The 22,171-nt window shown below is 38.5% G+C and overlaps 1 protein-coding gene across 3 annotated transcripts in view; it reads left to right on the plus strand.

Moving 5' to 3' along the window:
- Positions 1-19,872, plus strand: part of IPO11 (importin 11) — a 189,714-nt gene extending 169,842 nt beyond the window's left edge. The window contains exons 29-30 of one of the 3 annotated variants that reach the window (XM_053657295.1): positions 4,030-4,114; positions 18,569-19,872. In XM_053657295.1, coding sequence (XP_053513270.1) covers positions 4,030-4,114; positions 18,569-18,733 — 250 coding nt within the window. In that variant the 3' untranslated portion in view covers positions 18,734-19,872. Of the gene's footprint in view, positions 1-4,029; positions 4,115-4,174; positions 4,249-18,568 lie in introns of all 3 variants that reach the window. The other 2 variants (XM_053657296.1, XM_053657297.1) reach the window with 2 other exon arrangements.
- Positions 19,873-22,171: the final 2,299 nt, after the last annotated feature.

Genomic DNA, 22,171 nt, shown 5'->3' on the forward strand with positions numbered 1-22,171 from the left:
GGTACTAAAATTTATTAGAAAAAGACTCAAGCTGCAGTTTTTTTAGCTAGAAGGTGTAAAACATACTGGCCATAAAGAAAGTCATAAATTTAGGCTCTAACAGCATTTTTGTCCTCCTTCACTTAATACATTGGCCCACCAAGTGGTTCTTCAGAATAAAACAGAATACAAGAAGAAACCGTGGTTCCGTAATTCTGACATTATCACCTGTATGTTACCCAAATTTGCATAGGTCCCAGGGACCTCGTCCATGGTTCCTCTTCCCTAGTTCTCCTTTTCTGATTAATTCTGCTGCATTTCTTAAAAGCCTAATTTCTTACAGAATTAACTTGGTATGTTCTTCTGTGCTAGCCCTCAATTTACATTACTGGCCTTCTCTCTTACCTCCTTAGATTCCTCATCATTCCTTGTATGTGCCATTCAGTTTTACACACGTTGCTTGAATCATAACATTATTCTTTCCTGGGCATGTGATGCCCTCAGTCTTGCCCTGTTTGGCAAATACCTACCTCTAGAATTCATCCCAGACTCTCAGGAAGAATTCATTGCATCCTTCTCTGTTCCTTCATGGCACTTTGTCTATACTGTTGATATACAAAGGGCTGGCCTCTTGTAGTACAGGCTCTCCCTGTGAGGTAAGTGTTCTAGGAGCCCATCTCTTATCAGTGTGCCAGCTTGTATTGTTGTGAGAGGCTACATTTGGCCTCAGTGAATTTTTTTTGAAGACTCAGCATGTTTCTCCATTGCATGATGGGTGACTTACGAGCACACCTGCCCACATTGCACTGAGTGTTCAGCAGTTTTTGATCAAAACCAGCATGTCCCCTGTTCCCCACCCTCCCTATTCACCCAGTCTTGCCCAAGCGACTTTTGTTTGTTCATTTGCCCTGATGAAAAAGTCCTCAAGGGGAAGTGTTTTGCCATTGTGGAAGAGGTGAAACAAAAAATGGCAGAATCACTAAAAGGCTAATGAAAATTGATTAACTCAAAAACCATTTTGAGCAGTGGAAAAAAGTCTCAATAGGTGTATTACATCAAATGGAAAGTACTTTGAAGGTGAATGAAGTTTAAACATTTAAGAGTGAAGGCACAGTTTTTTATAAATACTGGTTTCAGGGGTGCCCCCTCGTACAACATGTAGTTAGATGCTTTCATATGTGATCTAGTGGACATAGAGGACATGAGGCAATGCATAAGAAGGCTCCTTTTGACCAAAACTATTAACACAGGATTGAAGAAATTTAAGGAAACTCTGTATGCATATACGGCATATGCATATACGGCATATGCATATAAAACTCTGAGTTTGCTAACTAACTACCAGGGTAAAAAGAGAAACATTAGGAATGAATGTGTATGTTTTCAAGTAGAAGGAAATAGATGTATCAGGAGAGGGAGACTTTCTGGGCATGAGCACAGAAATGAATTTTTGATAAGGTATTTATATAAAAGGACTGATAGCTGCAAGTAAGAGAAACCATGAGTCAACTGGCTTTAACAGTAAAGAATTAGTATCTCTGACAACACAAGGACTAAGGGTAAGTGACTCAAGGATTAGCTGTTTGAATCCTCACAGTGTCTTCAAACACCTGGTTCTTTCTGCTCCATCTCCTGAGCACATTCACTTCTTTTGTGCACTGATTTTTCCCTCATCACAGTGTAGTTGTTGGCATTACAATTCATGACAATGACAGTGCCAGGCAGGTAATCTCTTTTCCCTATATCTTTGTTGCCTGTGTTTTTTTTAACATCAAAGAAAACCTTTCCTAGAAGTTACTTCATCAGACTTCATGTCTAATTGGCTAGGGTTTATTGAACATACTCCTGTTGAAGGCATCATTGACCAGGGGACTTGTGTTCATCTGATTGCTTCTTGAGCTGCTGGCAGTGGGGCTGGGATCAGCTGAAGCATCTGTGCCACAGAAAAGGAGGATAACTGGACAAATTCAGGCAACCAGAGTGTCTCCCACAGATTCCATTGAACACTGTTGTCAGTTCTGCTTTTATTACAACATCCAGAAGTGAGTTGTATAGGTTAAATAAAAGGTGTTATATCACAAATACATTTTAAACATAATAATTTTCAAAGCTTTGAGTCGCATGCCAACAGTGTTGGTGGTTTGGCACGGTAGAGTTTCTTGTTGGAAAAGGTGCTGACGCGGCGAGAGAGCCTGGTCCCATTCAGTGAGGGAGCAGAGGGTGCGGAGGTGGCTGCCGCGTGCACATGCCCATCCTCCCCATCTGAAACTGTCGTTACCGGTGTATTGCTAGTATTACATTCACAGCCCATGCATTTTAGCTGATTTGAAATGATTTCATTCTCACTATGCCTTATATGTAAACATTACTTCCCTGTCTTTAGTCTTTGTCAGCAAAATAAGATTTGACTTTTAATTGGGGATTTTGCTGTAGGAGAGAATTCTAACTTCGGTCTTGTCTATTCAAAGAAATTTTTTTTATTTTCCACTTTCCAAATGAATGCAATTTGCAGGGCTGCAAAGCAAAACATTCTGCCCTGTGCGTAGTTTGTAGTTAGTGGGAAAAAAATGTGTGTGTTGTATATTTATATCCAGCATATACTTCATTATTAATATGATAGATACATCTTTTAATTCCGAGAAAGGAGAACAGAGAGTTTTTACTATACAAGTAAGTTAACAGATTTTGGAATGCAATGAAAGAATTTGATTTGTTACAAAACATAGTTCCTTGGAGATCCAGATTTACTGCAGTTAGAGGTCAAATCTACAGCAGGCATAAAATTACTAGTGCGACAGAACCCCATCATATTATTTAGTTCTGAAATGCACACTTGAATCTAGACTTTTCTGAGACATTTCAATTTTTTAAATAGCTTTTGGTTTGAAACAATAATATAATTTTTCACTTTGTGCCTGAGTCCCTTGGCCAGCTAGTTGTGCTGCATCACTTGACATCCCAGTGGACAAAAGTATGGCAGCTCGCAGAGGTTAAGGCCACGCAGAGAGTCAGGGATTGAACTTTTACTGTTGTTCAGGGTTTCTGATTTCAGTCTAAGATTCTTACTATTTGATCCTGCCAGTGTGTACTGACTGGGTTATAGGCAGTGGCCCAGAAATGTGTGTGTTTTTTTTAAATAGTGGGGCATAGGACACACGGGACATTCATGGCTCCTGCAGCAGTGAGCCTGATCAAGTTTCTGGTGTCCGCATCAGTCCTCAATCCTGAAATAAAAATTATTTACAAAGCTGACTCAGGAATCATCCTTTCCTTATATTTGCTAAAAATATAAGAGAAACCAGGCTTTCATTGCCACAGTTTATTGGTTAGGGTGAATTACTAAATGAATTACTAAATTCCATTCTTCTAAACTAGGAAACAGCGAGGGTGTGTTCCCCTTAACTTGATTCACTAGACACTGTTCATTTCGTGTCTCCCCGGCCCCAGTGTTGACTAACTAGAAAACTGTATTTGTTATCTCTGCTAATGGCAAAGAGCAGTGATGCAGATAATCAAAATAAAATGATTTATAACTGTTCGGCAGGCACAAGTGCCATCGGGAACAGGTTCCTCATGATACAGTGGTAATGTCACTTGGAGCAGAGTTGATTGCTACATAATCTGTAGTGGTTTAATGATGTTATGTCTGAAATGATTGCTCCTGTTATGAAACTTGTATAATAATCTACAAGCAAATGAACACTAGTGGTAAATGCAGTATTAATTTTAAGTGTCATTTTTTTTAGAAAGACAAAGGGTACTCCTTGCTTGCCAAGTGATATATGGTTCAAAGTGGCCTATAAATAAATATCTTACAATTTACTGTCTTAAATACTGAAGTACATTGTTCTAAATATTTTTGATGTGGCACTTTTTGAAGTGAAATATTTTTGTAATTAAATTTATTTTTACTTATAAACCTAACTTGTCTGGCTGTTCTGTACATTTTTGTTACATAGAAGCATTAATGTGCTTACTGATATTGAGGGTTTGTTTTTAGTATGTTCAAGTCTTTAAAATGTATTTAAAACATTTTTTTAAAAACTATAGCTGTATGTTAATGTCTCATCTTGAAGAACCAAAAGTAACAGAAGATGAAGAACCACCCACAGAACAGGATAAGAGGAAAAAAATGGTAAGTTACGAAAGCAGTTTCTAAAAACTTGGGAGAACCTTGTGTCATCCTATTCTGTAGGCCTGAACACATCTGTCGGTCCATTCACGTATCTATCCATCCATCCATCCATCCATCCATCTCCTGTTGTAAAGGTAAGATAAGCTAACTGAGCTTTGAAATTTGGCATTTATTCCTGAAACAGATTAATTTTATTCCTTATACAAGAAGTTAAGTTTAATTCTTGATACAAAATAATTGTTTCTTACCTTAGCCAAGCAGAGGGTTTGTTCTTTTACTTGCAGAAAACATGTGACCCTCAAGTCTTTGTAATTTGTGATGCTGAGTCTTCTGTTTTGTGATGATTTACTGAAGTTACTTCATTTCAAGTTAATTTCTGGATCTTTGCAATGAATTTTTCCAGAGATGTGTCACAGGATTTTATAAAGATGCCTTTAAATTAACTGCTGCAGTGTTTTGAAAACCATTACTTCTTGCTACCAGAATCTGATAAGAAAGAATAGAACAAAAACAAACATCGGAAATGTCTTTCTTTTAAAATTATTTATAATCCTGAATTTTTAAATGCTTATTTTAACACAGGAATAAAAAATAGATACAGAAATGAACTTTTCCTGTCTTTTTGTTCCTGGAATCTCTTCCAGTTAGTCTCCTGGCCTCTCCAGTTAACTTCATTATGCCTTCTTTCTAATTCGCAAATGAGAAAAGCAGTATCTGCCTCACAAGTAGAATAAATAAATTAATATGTAAGATGTCATTAGGTAATTCTGAGTACCTAGTAATTATGTAAATGTTAGCTATCATTGTTATTTTAGTCTGCTCATGATATTTACTCCTTGAGTTGTTCAGCTTTATACTGCAAGGGTTTCACCCTCAGCATACAGCTAAACTACATTGCTCTGGCTGTCTTCTTTTACTCTGTGTTTTAAGTTTGATGCCTTTTACTTCGCTTTTATGCTGCAGATCACCTTCCTAGCACCTAGTGTAGAGGAAAGAACCATATCCAAGAATTCATAAGACCTGAGTTCTAATCCTGTTTGTTAAATGCAAGTCACCTTGTTTCTTGAGAGCTGCTTCCTCATCTGAGAAATGCTGGGAGAATTAATGGACGCCTAGGGCCTGTGAGCTGAAAAATGATTTTTTTTGCTCTTAATATTATTTCTTTTCCCAGTATATAGCATTCTAGTGAAGTATTCAGTTGTGAATATACCTCTGGAGTTATTTCTCCTGTGAAGTGAGACTGCTGATTGGTATCCCAAACCCATGGACGTTGTGTTTTCCTCACTTGGAGTGATAACAGCCTATGTCATAACCTAAACAGTTTCTTCCTGCGTCTCTCACCGCCTCTTTTTCAAGCCCTGACTGTCATTGGTGTTACAGAAAAGTGTAACATTATTCTTCTTAAGATTCCGAACTTACAAATAATAGATATTCTGCTTCTAATTAGTCATCAGGTTTTTTGCACACTTTATTAACATCAGTTTGTCTGATAGTTCTATCCTTAGCAAGTTAATCTTACCCAAATCTGTTTTTCATTATATATAGTAGTAATATCATACAATAGTAATTTTAATTCTAACTTTATTTTGAAGGTAAGTAAAATACTATCTTAAGAGCAGTGTGAGAATGTAATTTAAAAATAACACTAAGTTCCTTGATTCAATTTTGTAATCCTAAATTTTATTTGAAAGCTGGTTGTTTTCATCGTTGTTCTAATTATAGGTACTATTGATTTATAGAACAACCATTTTTTTAAGTGGGTGATTTTATTTGAAATCAGTCATCACGCTATTTGATATAGATTTATGTTGTTATCTCTACTAAGATTTTCAGTGCCTTAGATGTAAGTCTTAGTTTTATGCTGATGATAGCATAGCATTTATGATTAGAGCTGGGAGTATGTATTTTGGTCCTGAATAAATCTAATTATGAATACAAGGCTAATTTTTCAATAACTTTTCAATAACAAAATTAGTTTCAGCTCAGGGTTACAAGTATAAATTATATATATTCTTTCAGTAATTATGTCATCATTCTTGTTCTGTGATATCTTTAACATTAGAAATTTTTTGAGAACTATCTAGATGTTTCTTGGTTGTAGTCTCAAAGGAAGTGTTTGCTTATAGATGATAATAAATTAATACTTAAAAGAAAAATCTAGCATAGCTGATTTTTTTCATTTTAAAATGAAACTATTTATTTACTAGGAAGAGAACTGTGTCTGGTTGGTTTTGAAGTTAGGCGATCGGCAGTCTGATTTGCTCACTGTTAGTGTTGTCTTGAAGCAGCCTTAGAATGCGGCCTGATTTCAGGAGCCGCTTTGCTAGAGGAGGGTGTGGTGGTTTGTGCTCCGTGCCCAGGGAGAAGAACTCAGTGAGACTACCCACAAAAAGGTACATGCGGCAGAATTCGTGGAAAGGATCATTAACACAGTTTTTATAATTGCGTTCCCTGTGTAAAGAAGCCAGAGGAAAAAGCCTGAGTATGTTAAGTAGACACTTGGAAGGTATTTTTGAAAGCCTCACATCAGCCTTCTGGGGATTAAAAACTACAGTATCCCCACATCCTACAAATTTAGACACAAGTGTTAAATTCCTACAGTATCGGCGAGACTGATGCAGGGTAGGTAGGTATTCCAGAAGAAAAGATTATTAGTAAACTTGAAGACAAAACAGTAGAAACTATACAAAAATAAAATGTAAAAAAAGACTTGGAGAAAAAAACACTTCAAGCAGCTTAATATACAAATAATCCAAGTCCCCAGATGAGAGAAGGGAGAAGAAATTTTTGAAGAAAGAATTGGTAAATGGTATTTTTTTTCCAAATTTAATGAAAACTGTGAACTCGCAGATCCAAGAATCTCAGAGATCTTCCAAGCACAGGAAACATGAAGATTCATCAATGGGTACCATAATCACATTGCCACTTCAGTCCAGAGTTAGAGAGCATGTCTTTGGAATAGTCAGAGGGGAAGACAGGTAAAAATGATAGCAAACTTTTCATTAGAAACAGTGTCGGCAAGCATCTTTAAAATTCGAAAAGAAAAATACCATTTGTTTTATTTTCATAATACTAAAATAATCTTTAGAATAAATTTTTATTATTGAAAATAAAAATTGTTTTATTTAATCTCAATTTGTTAAGTGTTCAAATTTTATTTTGATAATAATAGATCTCTTTTCTTCTGATTTTTCTTTATTCAAGGACAATGTGAAATATTTATAGGGTATTCACATAATCAATCCCTAACAGTATTATAGATGAATCCTGAAAATCTTATGCTAATTGTCAGATTTGTTTTACACTATTGTTATAATATGACAATACTTTTTATGCTACTGCTTCAATGAATCTACAAAAGTATAGGCTTGAATGCTTTATAATCATTAACAAAAAATATTCACATTTGTTACTTTATGACTTGCTATCTGACTCCTCCCCATACCCCCCCCATTTAGAATTGATGAAATTATTTCATTTTTCTCATCCGCCTTTGATGTATAGTGATTTTTTAAAGCTTGGAGATAAATAATAAGAAATGGCCAACCTATTCAGAAGCTAGTTTGTTAAGAAAATCAGATAGGTCTAAATTATTATGAATATTTTTACTGATATTCTAATAAAAACATTGTAAAAGGTAATTTGTTCCTTTGCCTCCTAGAAATCTTCAAAACTTAATTCTTAAATTTTAATATTAAATAACAGTTTAAAAAACAGTAATTATAAGTTGTTACTTCTCATTTTACCAAGAAAGCAATTATACTGTTAAAGTATGTCCCTATCACTTATTTGCTGTTAGTTATATGTTGGTTGTCACTTACTTATTTTCAGTCAGATCTGTTTACCATAAGGTCCATTTCATTTAAAATTCATGCAAGTCCTGATACTCATTCGTCCTCATAAAAGCAGTTCTCTTATGTTTACTCTTAGTCAGGTACTAAATAATTCCACCTGCTGTAGTTACACAACTGCTACTTTTGACCTCACACAATGGCAATACAGTAGCCTCTTCAAAACAAATGATTTTGCTTTTGTGTTTGTTTCATGTGCATTTGTGAATGCTTGCCATGTGCAAAGCATTGATCTTTGTAATTAGTGTTTACTCTGTGAGCTTGAATATCTGCCCACAAGAACCTGTCTGCTGGTGCATGTTGATCAATAATAACATACTCTTTAAAAATACTCAATAATACATGCTCTTTAAAAATACTCAATTCATTAGCAAAGCCAGTTTCAAATGGGAGGATTTGTTTTTTATCTATGCTTTGCTCAAATTCTACCTGCCTCTCCAAGTTCTAAATGTTTTTTGCTGCTTGTTGATACCCATCCCTTATCTTCATTTCTAGGTGATGCTGAAATATACAAAAGGTTGTCATAAGACATAACTTTACCTAAGGCTGACTGTATAAAAAGTAGTAAATATTTTAAGTTGCAGATTTAATACAACTTTGCTTATAAGTGAGACTCTAAAAATCAATGTTAAACCTTTCCAAAATCTTAGAAATACACAGTTGCAATGAGTAATTTAGCTCTTACAACCTGCAGTTGCAAGTGATATTAAAACAATCCAAGAGGATAGGAAATAATGAAATGAAATACTCCCAAGATGTAATAGAGACTCAAATTGATAGACAGCTCCTGAGATAGCAGTTCTTTTTGTGGCAGAACTAAAATGTTGATCCAAAAATAGTTTGTGTTCCAGGGGTTAAGGTTTTTCACAGTAGTAGGCTACGTAACAGTAATCAAAAGACACTGGAAAGAAAATTCTATTGAAAAAGCCCTTGGAACTAAATAAAATGATGGTTTCTGAGTTTTGGTTTTGGATTTCAGATTAATTGCCTACTGACATCAGTATTGTTCTTGAGTATTACAAAGTGAGTAGCCTCATTATTTCCTCATTATTTACTTGCATTGTTACTAAAAAACCTTAATCAGGAAGAGTTCGGTAACTTTGCCCATGTTTACTTGCAAACTTTAACAAAGTGGCATTGATACAGTGTAAATAAAGTCTCCACGCTTATAGATGAAGGACGTGGCCTAGTCTGGGAGAACTTGTTTTTAGTAATTTAGATAAGACCCCAGGGACCATCACTAGACTATGATCTTGCTTTTCCTTTCTGCTTCTTTCTTTTTTCTCAGTAAATTACTGGTAATGCGAATTTTGTTTTTATACAGAGAGCCTATCTTTTGAGGAAAGGGGAATTAAGCCTTTTCAAAGCATTGTACTACATAAGGAAGTTCCTATTTTGAAGAGGTTTCTTAAAAAATCAGAAAAGTAATCTTGACTTATTTTAAAACCAAAGTAATCTTGACTTATTTTAAAACTACAAAATTATGTGAAATATTCTTTCTTGAAGGTAGCCTGTACTAACATTATGATATATATCTTTACAAACATTTTGTATCCATATATAAACATCTGTATGTAGTTCCCAAATTAGAAGTACTATACATTCTATGATGCTACTTCATTCTTCTTAAATATCAAAAATACATTAGCGTATTTCCAAGTGCATAATTTAAATTTGCATCACTTTTTAATAGTGCATGTGATGCCCTTCCACTGAATGGCATCTGTCCCACTTACCTCTTCAGAGCAGTTTTTAATGGGTGGCCCACAGACACCTGAGGGTTCCCAGAACCCTTCCAGGAGTATAGCCATTTCATAAAAATACTGAGATTTTCTTCCTTCGTGTGAGCATTTGCACTGTGCAGAGCAGTATTTGATACCCAGTGGTGGGTGTAACTGCTGGCGTGTGAGCAGCAGTGAGGGCAGCAGCAGCAACTGTCCTCGGAGCTGTCATACTCCTCACTGCCATAAACCCCCACGTCTGTGCTCTTTGAAGCCACTTTTATTTAAAAATGTCCTTGATGAAGTACAAAATTAGTTTGATTAAATTTGTGCTCTTGAGTACAAATTTAAAAATATTTCCTGTGCGGAATGGGAATAGTCTGTGACAGCGGTTGTGTTGAGGAAAAGTCCTTCTGGGATTGAGTTGTGCGCTGAATTCACTGCCTCTTTCATGCAGTGAAGGTGGAACAATGGCTGACAGATAAGCATGACAATGCAGACTGGGGTGTTTGGTTCGCATCTTCTCAGAAGCAGACCTGTCGCCCTGGCCGGTAGCTCATTCGATTGGAGCGCTGTCCAGTGCAGGTCTGATTCTTGTTCAGGGGACACATGTAAGTTGCAGATGTGATCCCTGGTCAAGGTGCATATGGGTGGCAAATGATCCATGTTTCTCTCTCTCTCTAAAAAAAATTGTTTTAAATCAATAAATGTTCTTAGGTGAGGATTTTAAAAAATTAAATAAAATCTGCTGTGCCTATAACAGCCATAACTCATTCATGACCACACCATAGATTAAAAGGATTTCATGCATTATCATTTGGGAATAAAGCATTTTTAGAAAAACAATTAGAAAACATTTAATAAAATGGCAGTAACTACATAACTACCCATTTAAATCTAAGTAGATTAAATGTTCCAATCAGAAGGCAAATGGGTAAAAAAGAGGTGGTTCACATACACAGTAGAATACTACTTGGCTGTGAAAGAGGGTGACCCAGAGGGCGTCACGCTAAGTGAAATTAAGTCAGACAGAGAACAAATGCCATTTGATTTCACTCATATGTGGAATCTAACAAGCAAAATAAATGAACAAAACAGAAACAGAATCATAGATACAGAGAACAAACTGATAAATGTTAGATGGGAAGGAGTTGGATGGCTGGTAAAAAATGGTGAGAGGATTAAGAACTACAGATTAGCAGTCGCAGAATAGTCATGGGGATGTAACGCTTAGGGGATATAGTCAGCAGTATTGTAATAACTACTCTGTACAGTGTCAGATGGGTACCAGATTTATTGGGTGATCACTTCATAAGTTACATTAAGGTCTAACCACCATGCTCTATACCTGAAACTAATAAATGTTGAATGTCAACTGCAGCTGAAATATTTTTAGTGAAACGAAAAAAGAATTTTTTTACAGCCGCATTAAACTTTTGCGTGGTAGGGGATTTAGACAATGGGGGAAAAGGTCACTGACATGGCCTCGCGTGCCTGCGGTACAGGTACAGGAGCTCCAGGTGCCGGATGGGAGCTAAGTGAGGAAGGAAGCCTGAGCTCCTAAAAATTGGTAGTGGTGAATGTTTTTTTAAAACGGCATGTGTTTTGATCTATTACCTATATTATTTTACTTTTCAGGAATATGAAAATATTAGAGGTGTTTGTTGGGTTCACTGGAGATTTTAGTCCTCAAAACTGTTTTTTTCAAAAATTTCTATAGCTGTGTTTCTCTGTGTTGGGTGTACATTAGAATGACTATGAGAGCATTTAAAAATCCTGAGGCCTGAAACCAGTTAACTCAGAATCTCTAGGAGTGGAACTTAGACATCAGCATTTTTTTAAAGTTCCTCGGAAGGTTCCCAGTGTGCCGCGACCTGTTGGGGAGTGGGTGGGTCAAATCCTTGTAAAAGCCCCGCTGCGTGGGGCTGGGGCCACGGCTCATTATGTGGCATTGAGCTGGAGTAGACCAGTTGTTGTCTAAAAGTTTTTTGTGTTGCTCTGTGGTCCTTTTCCTGGTTCTCAGGGCATAGAGCAAGCTTTTTGGAGAAGCTTTTCCTGCGCGTGCTTGTTGGTGTTTTTCAGGTTGCCCGCTCCTTTGGCTCCAGATGCGTGAGGCAAGAAGATAGCCAGGGCACTTAGCACTGGTTGCCCTTGGTGCTGGGGTCCCCGATCAGTCTGCCTTCTTTTCCTCCACCTTCTAGAGTCTGAACTTTTTTATATAATGTCCAGGGTTTTTGGTTATACAGTTCACCCTTGAACAACATAAGTTTGAATTACATGAATCCATTTATATGCAGATTTTTTCAGTGAGTTTTTTAGAAAAAATTTTTTGATGTTTGTGACAATTTGAAAATTTGCAAACAAATCATGTAATCTAGAAATACCAAAGAAATTGACAAAAACATATGTCAGGAATATCTAAAATATGTATAGATACTTGTCTACTTTATGATTTATTACTATAAAACACACACAAATTTATTATAAAAGTAAAAGTTTTCAAATTTAACACCCATTAGCACAAGCTTGTACACGGCATTATTCACAGTTGAGAGAATTGTAAACAAATGTAAAGATGCAGCATTAAATCATAATATTATATGTAAAGATGCATAAAACTAACTGAAGTATATGCTCTACCTCTGTAATAATTCCGTAGCTACCTCCTGTCACTGTGGTGCTGGGCTCAGGTGCTGTCAAGTATCTGCTTAAAATTCGGTGTAACGCTAATCCCTGAGCAGTATCTCTCTCCGGTACATTGTGTATCTCAATGAAAACTGATCTCTTGCAATTCTCACGTATTTTTCATCATGTTTAGTTCAGTACTGTAAACCTTGAAATACCATGGGACCCATAGCAAGTGCCACTAGTGATGCCGGAATTGTTCCCAAGAAGCAGAGAAAAGTCATGACACAGCAAAAAAAGTCGGATTGCTTGAAATGAGAGTGCTGCAGCTGAGGGCTGCTGCTGTGGTTCCCGCCGTTTCAAGGTAAAACAGTCCAGCCTAAGGACTGTCGTAAAAGAAGAAAAGGGGATTCATGATGCCATCGCTGCAGCTACGCCAGCAGGCGCAAAGACTAGACTTTTTGTGAACTGCCTTTTTACCTTGTATTGAGAATGCAGCTTTCACGTGCGTGCAGGATTGCTGTAAGAAGGGCATGCTAAAGACTCTAATGTGATTCAAGAACAGATGAACTCATTATATGAGAACTTAAAAAGGAAGGTAAAGGATCAAAAGCTGGAGAATTTAGTACCAGCAAAGGTTCATTTGATAATTTTAGAAAGAGGTTTGGTTTAAAAATTTATCAAAGTAACAAGAAGTAGTTTCTGCTGACCAAGACGCAGCAGATGAGTTCCTAGACATTATTAAGAAAATTATTGAGGAGAAAGGATATCGGCCTGAACAGGTTTCTAATGCAGACAAAAGTGCCCTATTCCGGATACAACTGCCATTTATTAGTGAGGACATTTATTAGTAAGGAAGAAAAATGCACTGGGATTTAGGGTAGGAAGGAATAGGCCAGATATGTTGTGTGCAAATGCAGTTGGGTTTATGATCAGGACTGCCTTGTCTGTAAAGCTGCTAACCCCTGAGACTTGAAAGGAAAAGGGTGGACACCAGCTGCCAGTCTTTTGGCCATACAACAAGAAATCTAGACGATAAGACCCCTTTTCTGGATTGCTCCCATTGATGCTTTGCCCCTGAAGCCAGGAGGTAGCTTTCCAGCAGTCGGCTGCCTTTTAAAGTCCTTTGGATATTGGACAATGCCCTGGCCACCAAAACCTCCTGAGTTCACACCGAAGGCACGTCTCCATGGTCTACTTGCCCCAACACAATGTCTCTAATTCAGCTTCTAGATCAGGAGTCATAAGGACTTTTAGTAAGGCTCATTCACTCAGCACTCTATGAAAAGAATTGTCAATGCTATGGAAGAGAACCCCACTAGAGAGAACATCGTGAGAGTCTGGAAGCATTGCATCACTGAAGGTGACATCGTTGTTATAGAAAAAACTGTGAAAGCCATCGTACCGGAACAATAAATTCCTGCTGGAGAAAACTGTGTCCAGATGTCGTGCATGACTTCCTAGGATTATGACACAGCCAATAAAGGAAATCATGGCAGAAATTGTAGATCTGGTCAAAAAGAAAATGTGGGGGTGAAGGGTTTCAAGATATGGATGTTGTAGAAATTCAAGAGCTAATGGACACCACACCAGAGGAATTAATAGAAGACAGCGTGATGGAGAGGAGTGTTTCTGAACCAGTGCCAGACAACGAGGAAGAAAACGCAGAGGTGGTGTCGGAGACAGATTGACATTAGACAGTCTGGCAGACGTGTTCTGGCTGTTCAAGACCGACTTCTTGGGACGTGGACCCTCTGTGAAACAAACAAGTGGAAAAAGGATTGATACTATTTAGAAACAGTTACAGAGAAATGAAAAAGCAAAAAAGTCAGACAGAAATTACAGTGTATTTCTGTAGAGCGCACTAAACGTGTCTGCCTGTCCTGCCTCCCCATCTGCTTCCTTCCCCTTTTCTGCCCGGCCCACCTCTGAGACAGCAAGACCAACCCCTCCACCGCCCCCCCCACCCCTCGTCCTCCTCTTCCGCCTACTCAACATGAAGACAAGAGGAAGATCGTGATGATGGTCCACTTCCACTTAATGAATAATGAATGATCATCATGCCATATAGTTAATGAACTTAACTGCTGTGTCTTATGTGCTAATAACTAATAAATGTTTTAACTGTACGGAACTGGGGGACATTTTTGTGTCGTCATCGTTTAAGGATTCATCGTGTAGCGTGTTGTGTGCAAGATTGGTGTGGGTGTGGACAGCCTGTCCTCGTGTTGGCGCAAGGTGAGTGGTGTTTAACTTAGAATTATTAACATGTTAGGGGTGTTACTATTTTATAACTTTGCTTTTAAAGGGTTATGTTACTATACCTCATGCTTCTCTTGCAACTGGAGAAACTAAGTATCAGCCTATCATCACAGGTGAGTGGCTTTTAAAAAATGTAACAGTGTCTTCAGTGTATTGTATTATGAATATGACTGTAGCACCATGTGACAAAAATTTTATAATGGTTAAGTCACTAATGTATAAGCTAGTTTATTGTGAACCAGTAGTATCAATTATACATGGTTACCATAAATCAGTTTATTGCTACTTCTTCATTATCAATGCATGAATTGTTATACCCGGTAAATAAATATGAGTTTCTTTTTCACAACGTCTTATTTTTGATGTCTAGTGTTAGTAACATATATAATATTACAGTGTATCGTGTAGGGCAGTATTGACGTAAGCACTGACAGATGACATAAACTTACAGTATGGATAAATATAGTACAATACTGTAAATGTGCTTTCTTATTACTTTAGTAATCACAGTTTCTTTTCTCTAGCTTGCTTTATTGTAAGAATACAATATATAGTACAAACAGCATAAAAGACATATTAATTGACTGGTTATGTTTTCAGTAAGACTTCTGGTCCACACTAGGCTGGTCATAAGTTTTAGGGGAGTAGAAAAGGAATCTGCAGGTTTTTAACTGCATGGGGGACCTGGGGGCAGGTGCCCCTTGCTCCCACATTCTTCCCTGGTTCACCGTACTTGGCTGCAAGAATCAGAAAAATAATGATCCTCCTGTTATTCAGAGTAGACAGGCATCTACTTCACATCTGTCTTCGCAGTGTATTTTTTCAGTAGCACATTTATTTTAATTATACCATATTTTGTCATGTATAATGCACACTTCTTTGCCCAATTTTGGAGGGAAAAACAAGTATGCACATTATATATACTTATACTTTATAAGTATGGGTAGTACTAATTCTCTATATAAATGTTTTTAATTCTTTTATTTGTGCTTATGTGCTAAAAGTGTAACTCTAGAAAGCAGTAACAATATCCGAGTGCAGAATAAAACTCTGGAATATGATCATCTGTTTTGTTTCTAAATGTAAACAAATAATTGAATTAAAAGATGAAAGCAAAAGATTTTTTTCCTGAAAGTTTGGGCCAAAATTGTGGGTGCACATTATAAATGGTAAAATATGGTCATTATTACATTAGAAAGCTAGTTATTTTCTGAAGGATATATCACCTGGTAAACGTGGCAGGTATTCTGTATTGTTTCACATTAAATTAGATCACTCAGTTTATTGTGTTAGTGTGGAATTTTTTGTATGAAAGCAGCAGTTTTGAAAATGCTGTTGGTGCCTTCCACGTCTTCAGTTCTGTTGGCCGTAGGCACTGTTACCTTCACAGAAACGATGTCTGGATTTCTAGTGGATGTGTCTCAGTGATTCTTCTTTAGAGGATCTGTTTCATTTATTTCTTCAGAAGACGGTATTTATAGCTGTGATTAATGTATGAATATCTATCACAAACCAAAATAGACACTTTTTTTTTTTTGCTAACTTGGTTTTTTAAACTTAAGTCTGTTTTTAAGCTCTGGTAGACTGTACAGTTAGAGATTCTGTAAGTCTTTTTTTTTCCCTTTTCCGCTCCACAACTTCCTTTTAATCTTCACATGACTGATAAATAACACACTTTAAAAAAAAATCGCCCTGGCTGGTGCGGCTCAATGGATTGAGCATCAGCCAGAGAGCCAAAGGGTCGCTGGTTCAGTTCCCAGTCAGCACATGCCTGGGTTGCAGGCAGGTCCCCAGTAGGGGGCATGTGAGAGGCAACCACAGGCTGATGTTTCTCTCCCTCTCTTTCTCCTTCCCTACCCCTCTCTAAAAAAGTATATACATAAAATCTTTTTAAAAAATAAAAAATATATATTAGTGTAATATTATGCCATACCTTGCGGGTTCAGTATAGTGATGCTTTTCCTGTTTATTAATCTGTTGGAAATTAAAGTGTGGTTATGTGATAAATTAACTGTTCACATTTTCATAGCAAATCGAAACAGCATTTAAACCTTATCATTTTTATTGTATTAGTGGGAGTGACTTGTTGGACATCGATTTAAAACTCAGCTGCTTTTTCACTTATAGTAGATAATTCATGATAATTCAACGAAGTCCACATCCTTTTTAGTAAGAGGTCTATTTCTTAGTGATTAAAATAATGCCGAACATTGCTGTATGTTGCTTACAGGAACAGATATGTTTTAAATATTCATCTTCAGTTTCTGTGCATTTTATAGAAGGATGCCTTCAGGCTTGTGAATGCAGGGCTTTGTGTCTGCAGTTCTGCCTGGCGGCCTGTCTCCCGTTTATCTTCCAGTGGATGAGGACGAAGCCACTGCCTCGCGCCTGTGCTGTAGAAAACTAATGTGCGCCTGCGCCTCCTGGAGTTCACAGAAGGGGTGGACTGCAATGGTGCCGCCTGTCCCTCCTCGGAGTGGTCACAGAAGGGGTGGACTGAAAATGTGTGCCGCCTGTGCCGCCGCCTCCTCGGGAGTGGTCACAAGGGGTGGACTGAAAATGTGTGCCGCCTGTGCCGCTGCCTCCTCGGGAGTGGTCACAGAAGGGGTGGACTGCAAATGTGTGCCGCCTGTGCCGCCGCCTCCTCGGGAGTGGTCACAGAAGGGGTGGACTGCAAATGTGTGCCGCCTGTGCCGCTGCCTCCTCGGGAGTGGTCACAGAAGGGGTGGACTGCAAATGTGTGCCGCCTGTGCCGCTGCCTCTCGGTTTCGTTTTCCACTTGTGGTCGCTATTCTAAAATCTGTTTACATTGATCAAACAGTGCTGTGATTCAGCTGCTTCCACTACCTGGAATGAAACTGAGGATCAGTAAGGAAAGGAAACTGTGCGGCCTATTGGGCACAAAAACTCGTGCACTTCAAGCCTCGCAGATAATCAGGTTTATCAAAAATGAGAGAGATGTACAGCTTACGGCAATCGTGTGTTACTTTTTAATTTTTAAATCACCAGGAATTTAATGGTAACACCAGTAGTGACAACAATACCACAAGCTGAAAACACACCTTTTAAAATGGGTACAAATCGTAGTCATAAAATTGTCTATGCCCTTTAGTCTACTAATTCTGAGATAGTGATCCTAAAGAATTCGTCTGAAATGTAGAGCAAAGGCTGTATACACAGGAACGTGGAACAGTGTTTGTGATCGATTACTCAGCAAAACCATAGGTACAGTTGTCTTTAAACTGTAGTTACCTCGACATGCCTGTAACAAAAACATTAGACACAGATTTAAAATTCTTAAACTGTATTAGAGTAGTTTTCTCTGTGTAATAATGCAAATGCAAAGAGCAGTACTTTGTGTGTGTGTGTGTCCCACCACAAGCTCAGAAAAAACAAGAGGCCAGAATTTTTTCTGTTGATTATTCTCTTTAGGGAATGGAATGATGGTCTATTTTTAATTTAATTGTATTTCTTTTGTTTTCCAATTATCCCAGTGGGACAGGAGGAGTTTAAGCTGGTTTTGTTTTTTGTTTATTTTATTCATTACTTGTGTATCTCTGTTTTCAACCAGAAGCATGTACATGAATGTGAATAGCACAGCCATCGGGGTGGGGTAGGTGTCCTGTGGGCCCTGAGGCCTCACTGCGGCCAGAGCGCCTGGTTCTCCCAGAAGGAGCCCTGGACAGCTGTGTTCACGTGCTCGTCAGCGTTCCTGTTAGGGTACTTCATGGCAGTTTTGGTCTCTACATGGATGAACCCTCAGCTGTTGAAAAACTGGGCTGACCATTCAACTCACACTCAGGCCCTGGGGAACTGAGGTTAGACAAACAATTTCTCTGACAGACTTCCACAGTGAGCCTGTTTTAGAGTCTCTTGTAAGAAGGGAGGCAGAAGCAGTTGTGTTGCTGTGGAAGAGATTATGAGGAATTTTAGTCACTTGTAAGAGGGACTTGTTTTGCCCTTTTGATCCAGTGTGGCTCCTCTCTGTCCCACAGCTGGCCCTAAAGGACCCGGTGCACACAGTCTCCCTGCAGCAATTCATCTATGAGAAGCTCAAGTCCCAGCAGGAGCTACTGGGAGAGCAAGGCTTCCAGTCCCTCATGGAGACAGTGGACACAGAGATTGTCACCCAGCTCCAGGAGTTTCTGCAGGGCTTCTGAGAGCACATGGCAACGCTTGGCCGCCTCCCCTTCCCGCAAGCCAGGGCACCGGCCTGCCGTCTGCGTGGAAGAGCCTGCTGAGACGTGATGAGACACTGTGCATGGAAATGTAGAAGCCAAGACCACACTCTTTTCTACTACAAAATTCAGTGAATAAATGTGAATTCCACACAGCTAAAATCACAAACGTATTCCTTAAAAGAATTTAATTTTCTATTTATGAGGAACTCTGTGCTTACTAGATATAGATTTAATGACAGTAGCCACTTAGTTTCCTGTTAAAGAGAAGAAAGTATTTGATTACTTTTAAATCATGTGCTCTTAACATTTGAGAAGATGAAGGGTAATATCTGAGATGCTTTTCTGCAACCAAAATTAGTTAAATTTGGCTGCCTTATCCCTTTTTTAAGCTAATAAAACTAGTTTGAAAAATGGCAAAGCTGTTCAGATGCAAATAAAGAAATTTGTGTACCAGGCAACACTGTATAAATAGTGACAAATATACACTGCAAGTGAGTTACTTTCATCTGCCATAGAAAATGTGTTTTATCAGGCAAATGCTTTTATTTTCATTCTAGTAATTTGATACGGGAATTAGTAAAGGGGTGTTTTTCCCCTCATTTTATGTGGAGTATTTACATTTAGTCTTTAAATGCACACTGTAAGGCCGGCAGTATGAGGAGGGAGACGTCCCTCGGGTCGTGATTTGGTCCCGATTCCTTTGTTCCTCGGAAGGCCTGGAGCCCTGCGGACACCGAGAAGACCCACGCTGTGACGTGGCTGTTGGGCTCTCAGCCACGAGTGCTGGGCACAGGCTCCCGAGTGCCGGGCTGCACCTCGGAGGACCCAGCGGCAGTCCCCAGGGTGCCAGCACGGACGTCACAAGTCTTCCTGTTCCGCCAGCACGCAGCACCAAAACAGGGAAAAGGGGGGAAGTCAAAGCCTTACTGTGTTTTACTTGCCATTTATTGTAAGGAACCTTTAAAGCATTTTTAGGAAATATTCAAAAACTACATTTCTGTGCAAAGTTGGGTACAGTATATACTGCTGCCCCTTTGTAAGCTGTGGAATCAGTATGGCAATGTGGAAGTTTCAGCAAAAGAAAGGAAATATGGTCCAAATTAAATTTTCCAAAGATACCCTACCTTTGATTGGTCTGATTATTTTTCTTCACCAAAAAAACAAACAAACAAACAAAACAAAAGAGTTAATAAAAATTGCCCAGTGAATTTGAAAGGGAAGCTTGCTTTCAGGCTCTGGTGGTGGCCCTGTCCTAAAAGTCGGCAAGTCCTGGTTACCCTTTCAATTTCTATTTTCATTAAAGACTAAAAGCTTCGCTACTTGGCTGTTACTTTATTACTCACTATGCAAGACAGATCTAAGGCTTATTTCTTTTTGTCGACTTAATTATTTTCATTTGAAGCACTATTCTCATTAGTGATTATCAGAAATTCTCAAACGTGCTCAAGTTTTCCAGTTATGGTGAAGTGTTCATCTTTCCAGTTATGGACAGATTACATTATAGTATTATACAAAATACTACTAAAATAGCTACTTTGAAAATAAAAAAGTTATCTATGGGAAAGAGTTGGGTTTTTTTGGTTGGTTTTTTAATCAAAGGTTAAAATAGGCTTTGTGAATAGCTCAGAAAAAAAATTCGTGTATCTTAAATTTTTTAAGTTCTCAACTAAGACATAAAATGTAACTGTTGCTTTATGGAATTCTGTTAATGCAGCCTTCCAGCAAACTTGTTAGGTTTTGGACAAACAACCGAGCCAGGCCCCCGCTTGAACTGTGGCTCTTAATAGGAGGTCTGCGCCCCCCCCCCCGCACATTCTCCTTTCCTCTTATTTCACATTCCAGAGTTCTCCCACCCCCTGACGAAGGCCCAGTGGCTAACAGTAACATTTTTAAGTTTTTGCAAGTTGTTCCTTTCCCTCCCTCCCTCTCTCACACATACACACACATTTGAGGAGCCACATCCTTATATGTTAAAATATGTTACAGTTTCCATCGAAAAGTCTTCCCATTGGGTCTCTATTTTACCTGATTTTACCTGTTCCTTTATTCAGCTGGGATAGGCTGAGTTTCTGTTTAGTGCCACAGTGCCCGGCTAAATGCTGGGGCCAGGACAGTGCACTCACCTCACGAACTCCGCCGTCCGTGGGGACACACAGCAGCATGACATGAGAAAGCGGCGGTTCTGGTGGTAGCATGTGTTCAGAAGCTCCTGGGGAAGAAGGTTGTTATGGAAGAGCAGGGTGCTGGCCCTGTTTTGTTTGGTGTCCATTGAAAAACTGCTATCAAACAGCACGATTTGCTGAGGTTATTGAAAAGTAAAGGTCACGATTCTAAAACTGGGTATCTCTCTGGTTCCAGACCCAGACCTGTTTGAAACTACTCTGCTCATCGGTGAGATCTTGAGAATGTTGGAAGCTCTATAACCTCACAACTAATTCCTAATAACCTGAATTAAAACACGAGGTTCACTAAGTGTAATGGGCTTCAGTTCTACCAACTTTATGAATCCCAGCCAAGTAGAAATGTGAGAGTTGTTTCAGAGAGCTGGTGAGAGGAAGGCAAGAGATCCATGTCGTGAAAGACAAAACTAGTTTCTTCTCCCAGTCTTAGAACATGAATTTGGATCTATGAGAGCGGTGAAAGTATCACGAACACCAGGATACTACTCGTTGTTAGGATTCACCAAATTCTTTAATTTTGCCACATTTATCTCTCTGTGCATATACACACACATACATGTTGTATGCACTTAATTTTGTTGAATCATTTGAAAGTAAGTTGCGTACCCTGCACCCCTGGTACTCAGCATACCGCTAAGAATAGCATTTCTCTACATGCCCACTAATTACTGTGTACCTAAGAAAACATTAATAAGCAGTTTGAGTTCTGATTTTCCCAAATGCCCCAAAGGTGTTTCTTACATGATGCTTGTTTGTTTTACCATCCAGAATTCATTGAACATTTGCACATTGGATTTGGCTGTTTAGTTGTGAAATCTGGAATAGTCCTTTTTTCGTGTCTTTTTTCATTGGCTTTTCTAAAGAATCCGAGACAGTTGTCTTATAGGATGTGTGTTATTGTGCAGCTCTAATTGTTTTCTCCCGACTGGATCCAGTTTAGTGTTCCTGGCCGCCTGACCTCATCAGTAGTGTTTGCTTGTCCTGGCAGCACCTCCGGAGGCAGTGATGTCGGGTTGTCTCTCCGCCGATGCTACAATGGTTAAGGTGAAGCAACATGATAAATACAAGTTTTCAGAGAGAACCTTACAATCCTAGAAATTTCCACTGGTGGTTTTGGTTTTTTTACCTTAGAGCTCTTAACCACTACTAGCTTGCCTTTCATTCCAAAAGAGTTCTGTAATTTTATGTTAACCTAAAAAAGTCGTGTGACTGAGCAATGTAAGAGCTGTATTGAACC

This window comes from Artibeus jamaicensis, unplaced genomic scaffold (assembly GCF_021234435.1).
Source record: "Artibeus jamaicensis isolate MK-2021 breed Jamaican fruit bat unplaced genomic scaffold, CSHL_Jam_final scaffold_369, whole genome shotgun sequence".
NCBI classification, from domain to species: Eukaryota; Metazoa; Chordata; class Mammalia; order Chiroptera; family Phyllostomidae; genus Artibeus; species Artibeus jamaicensis.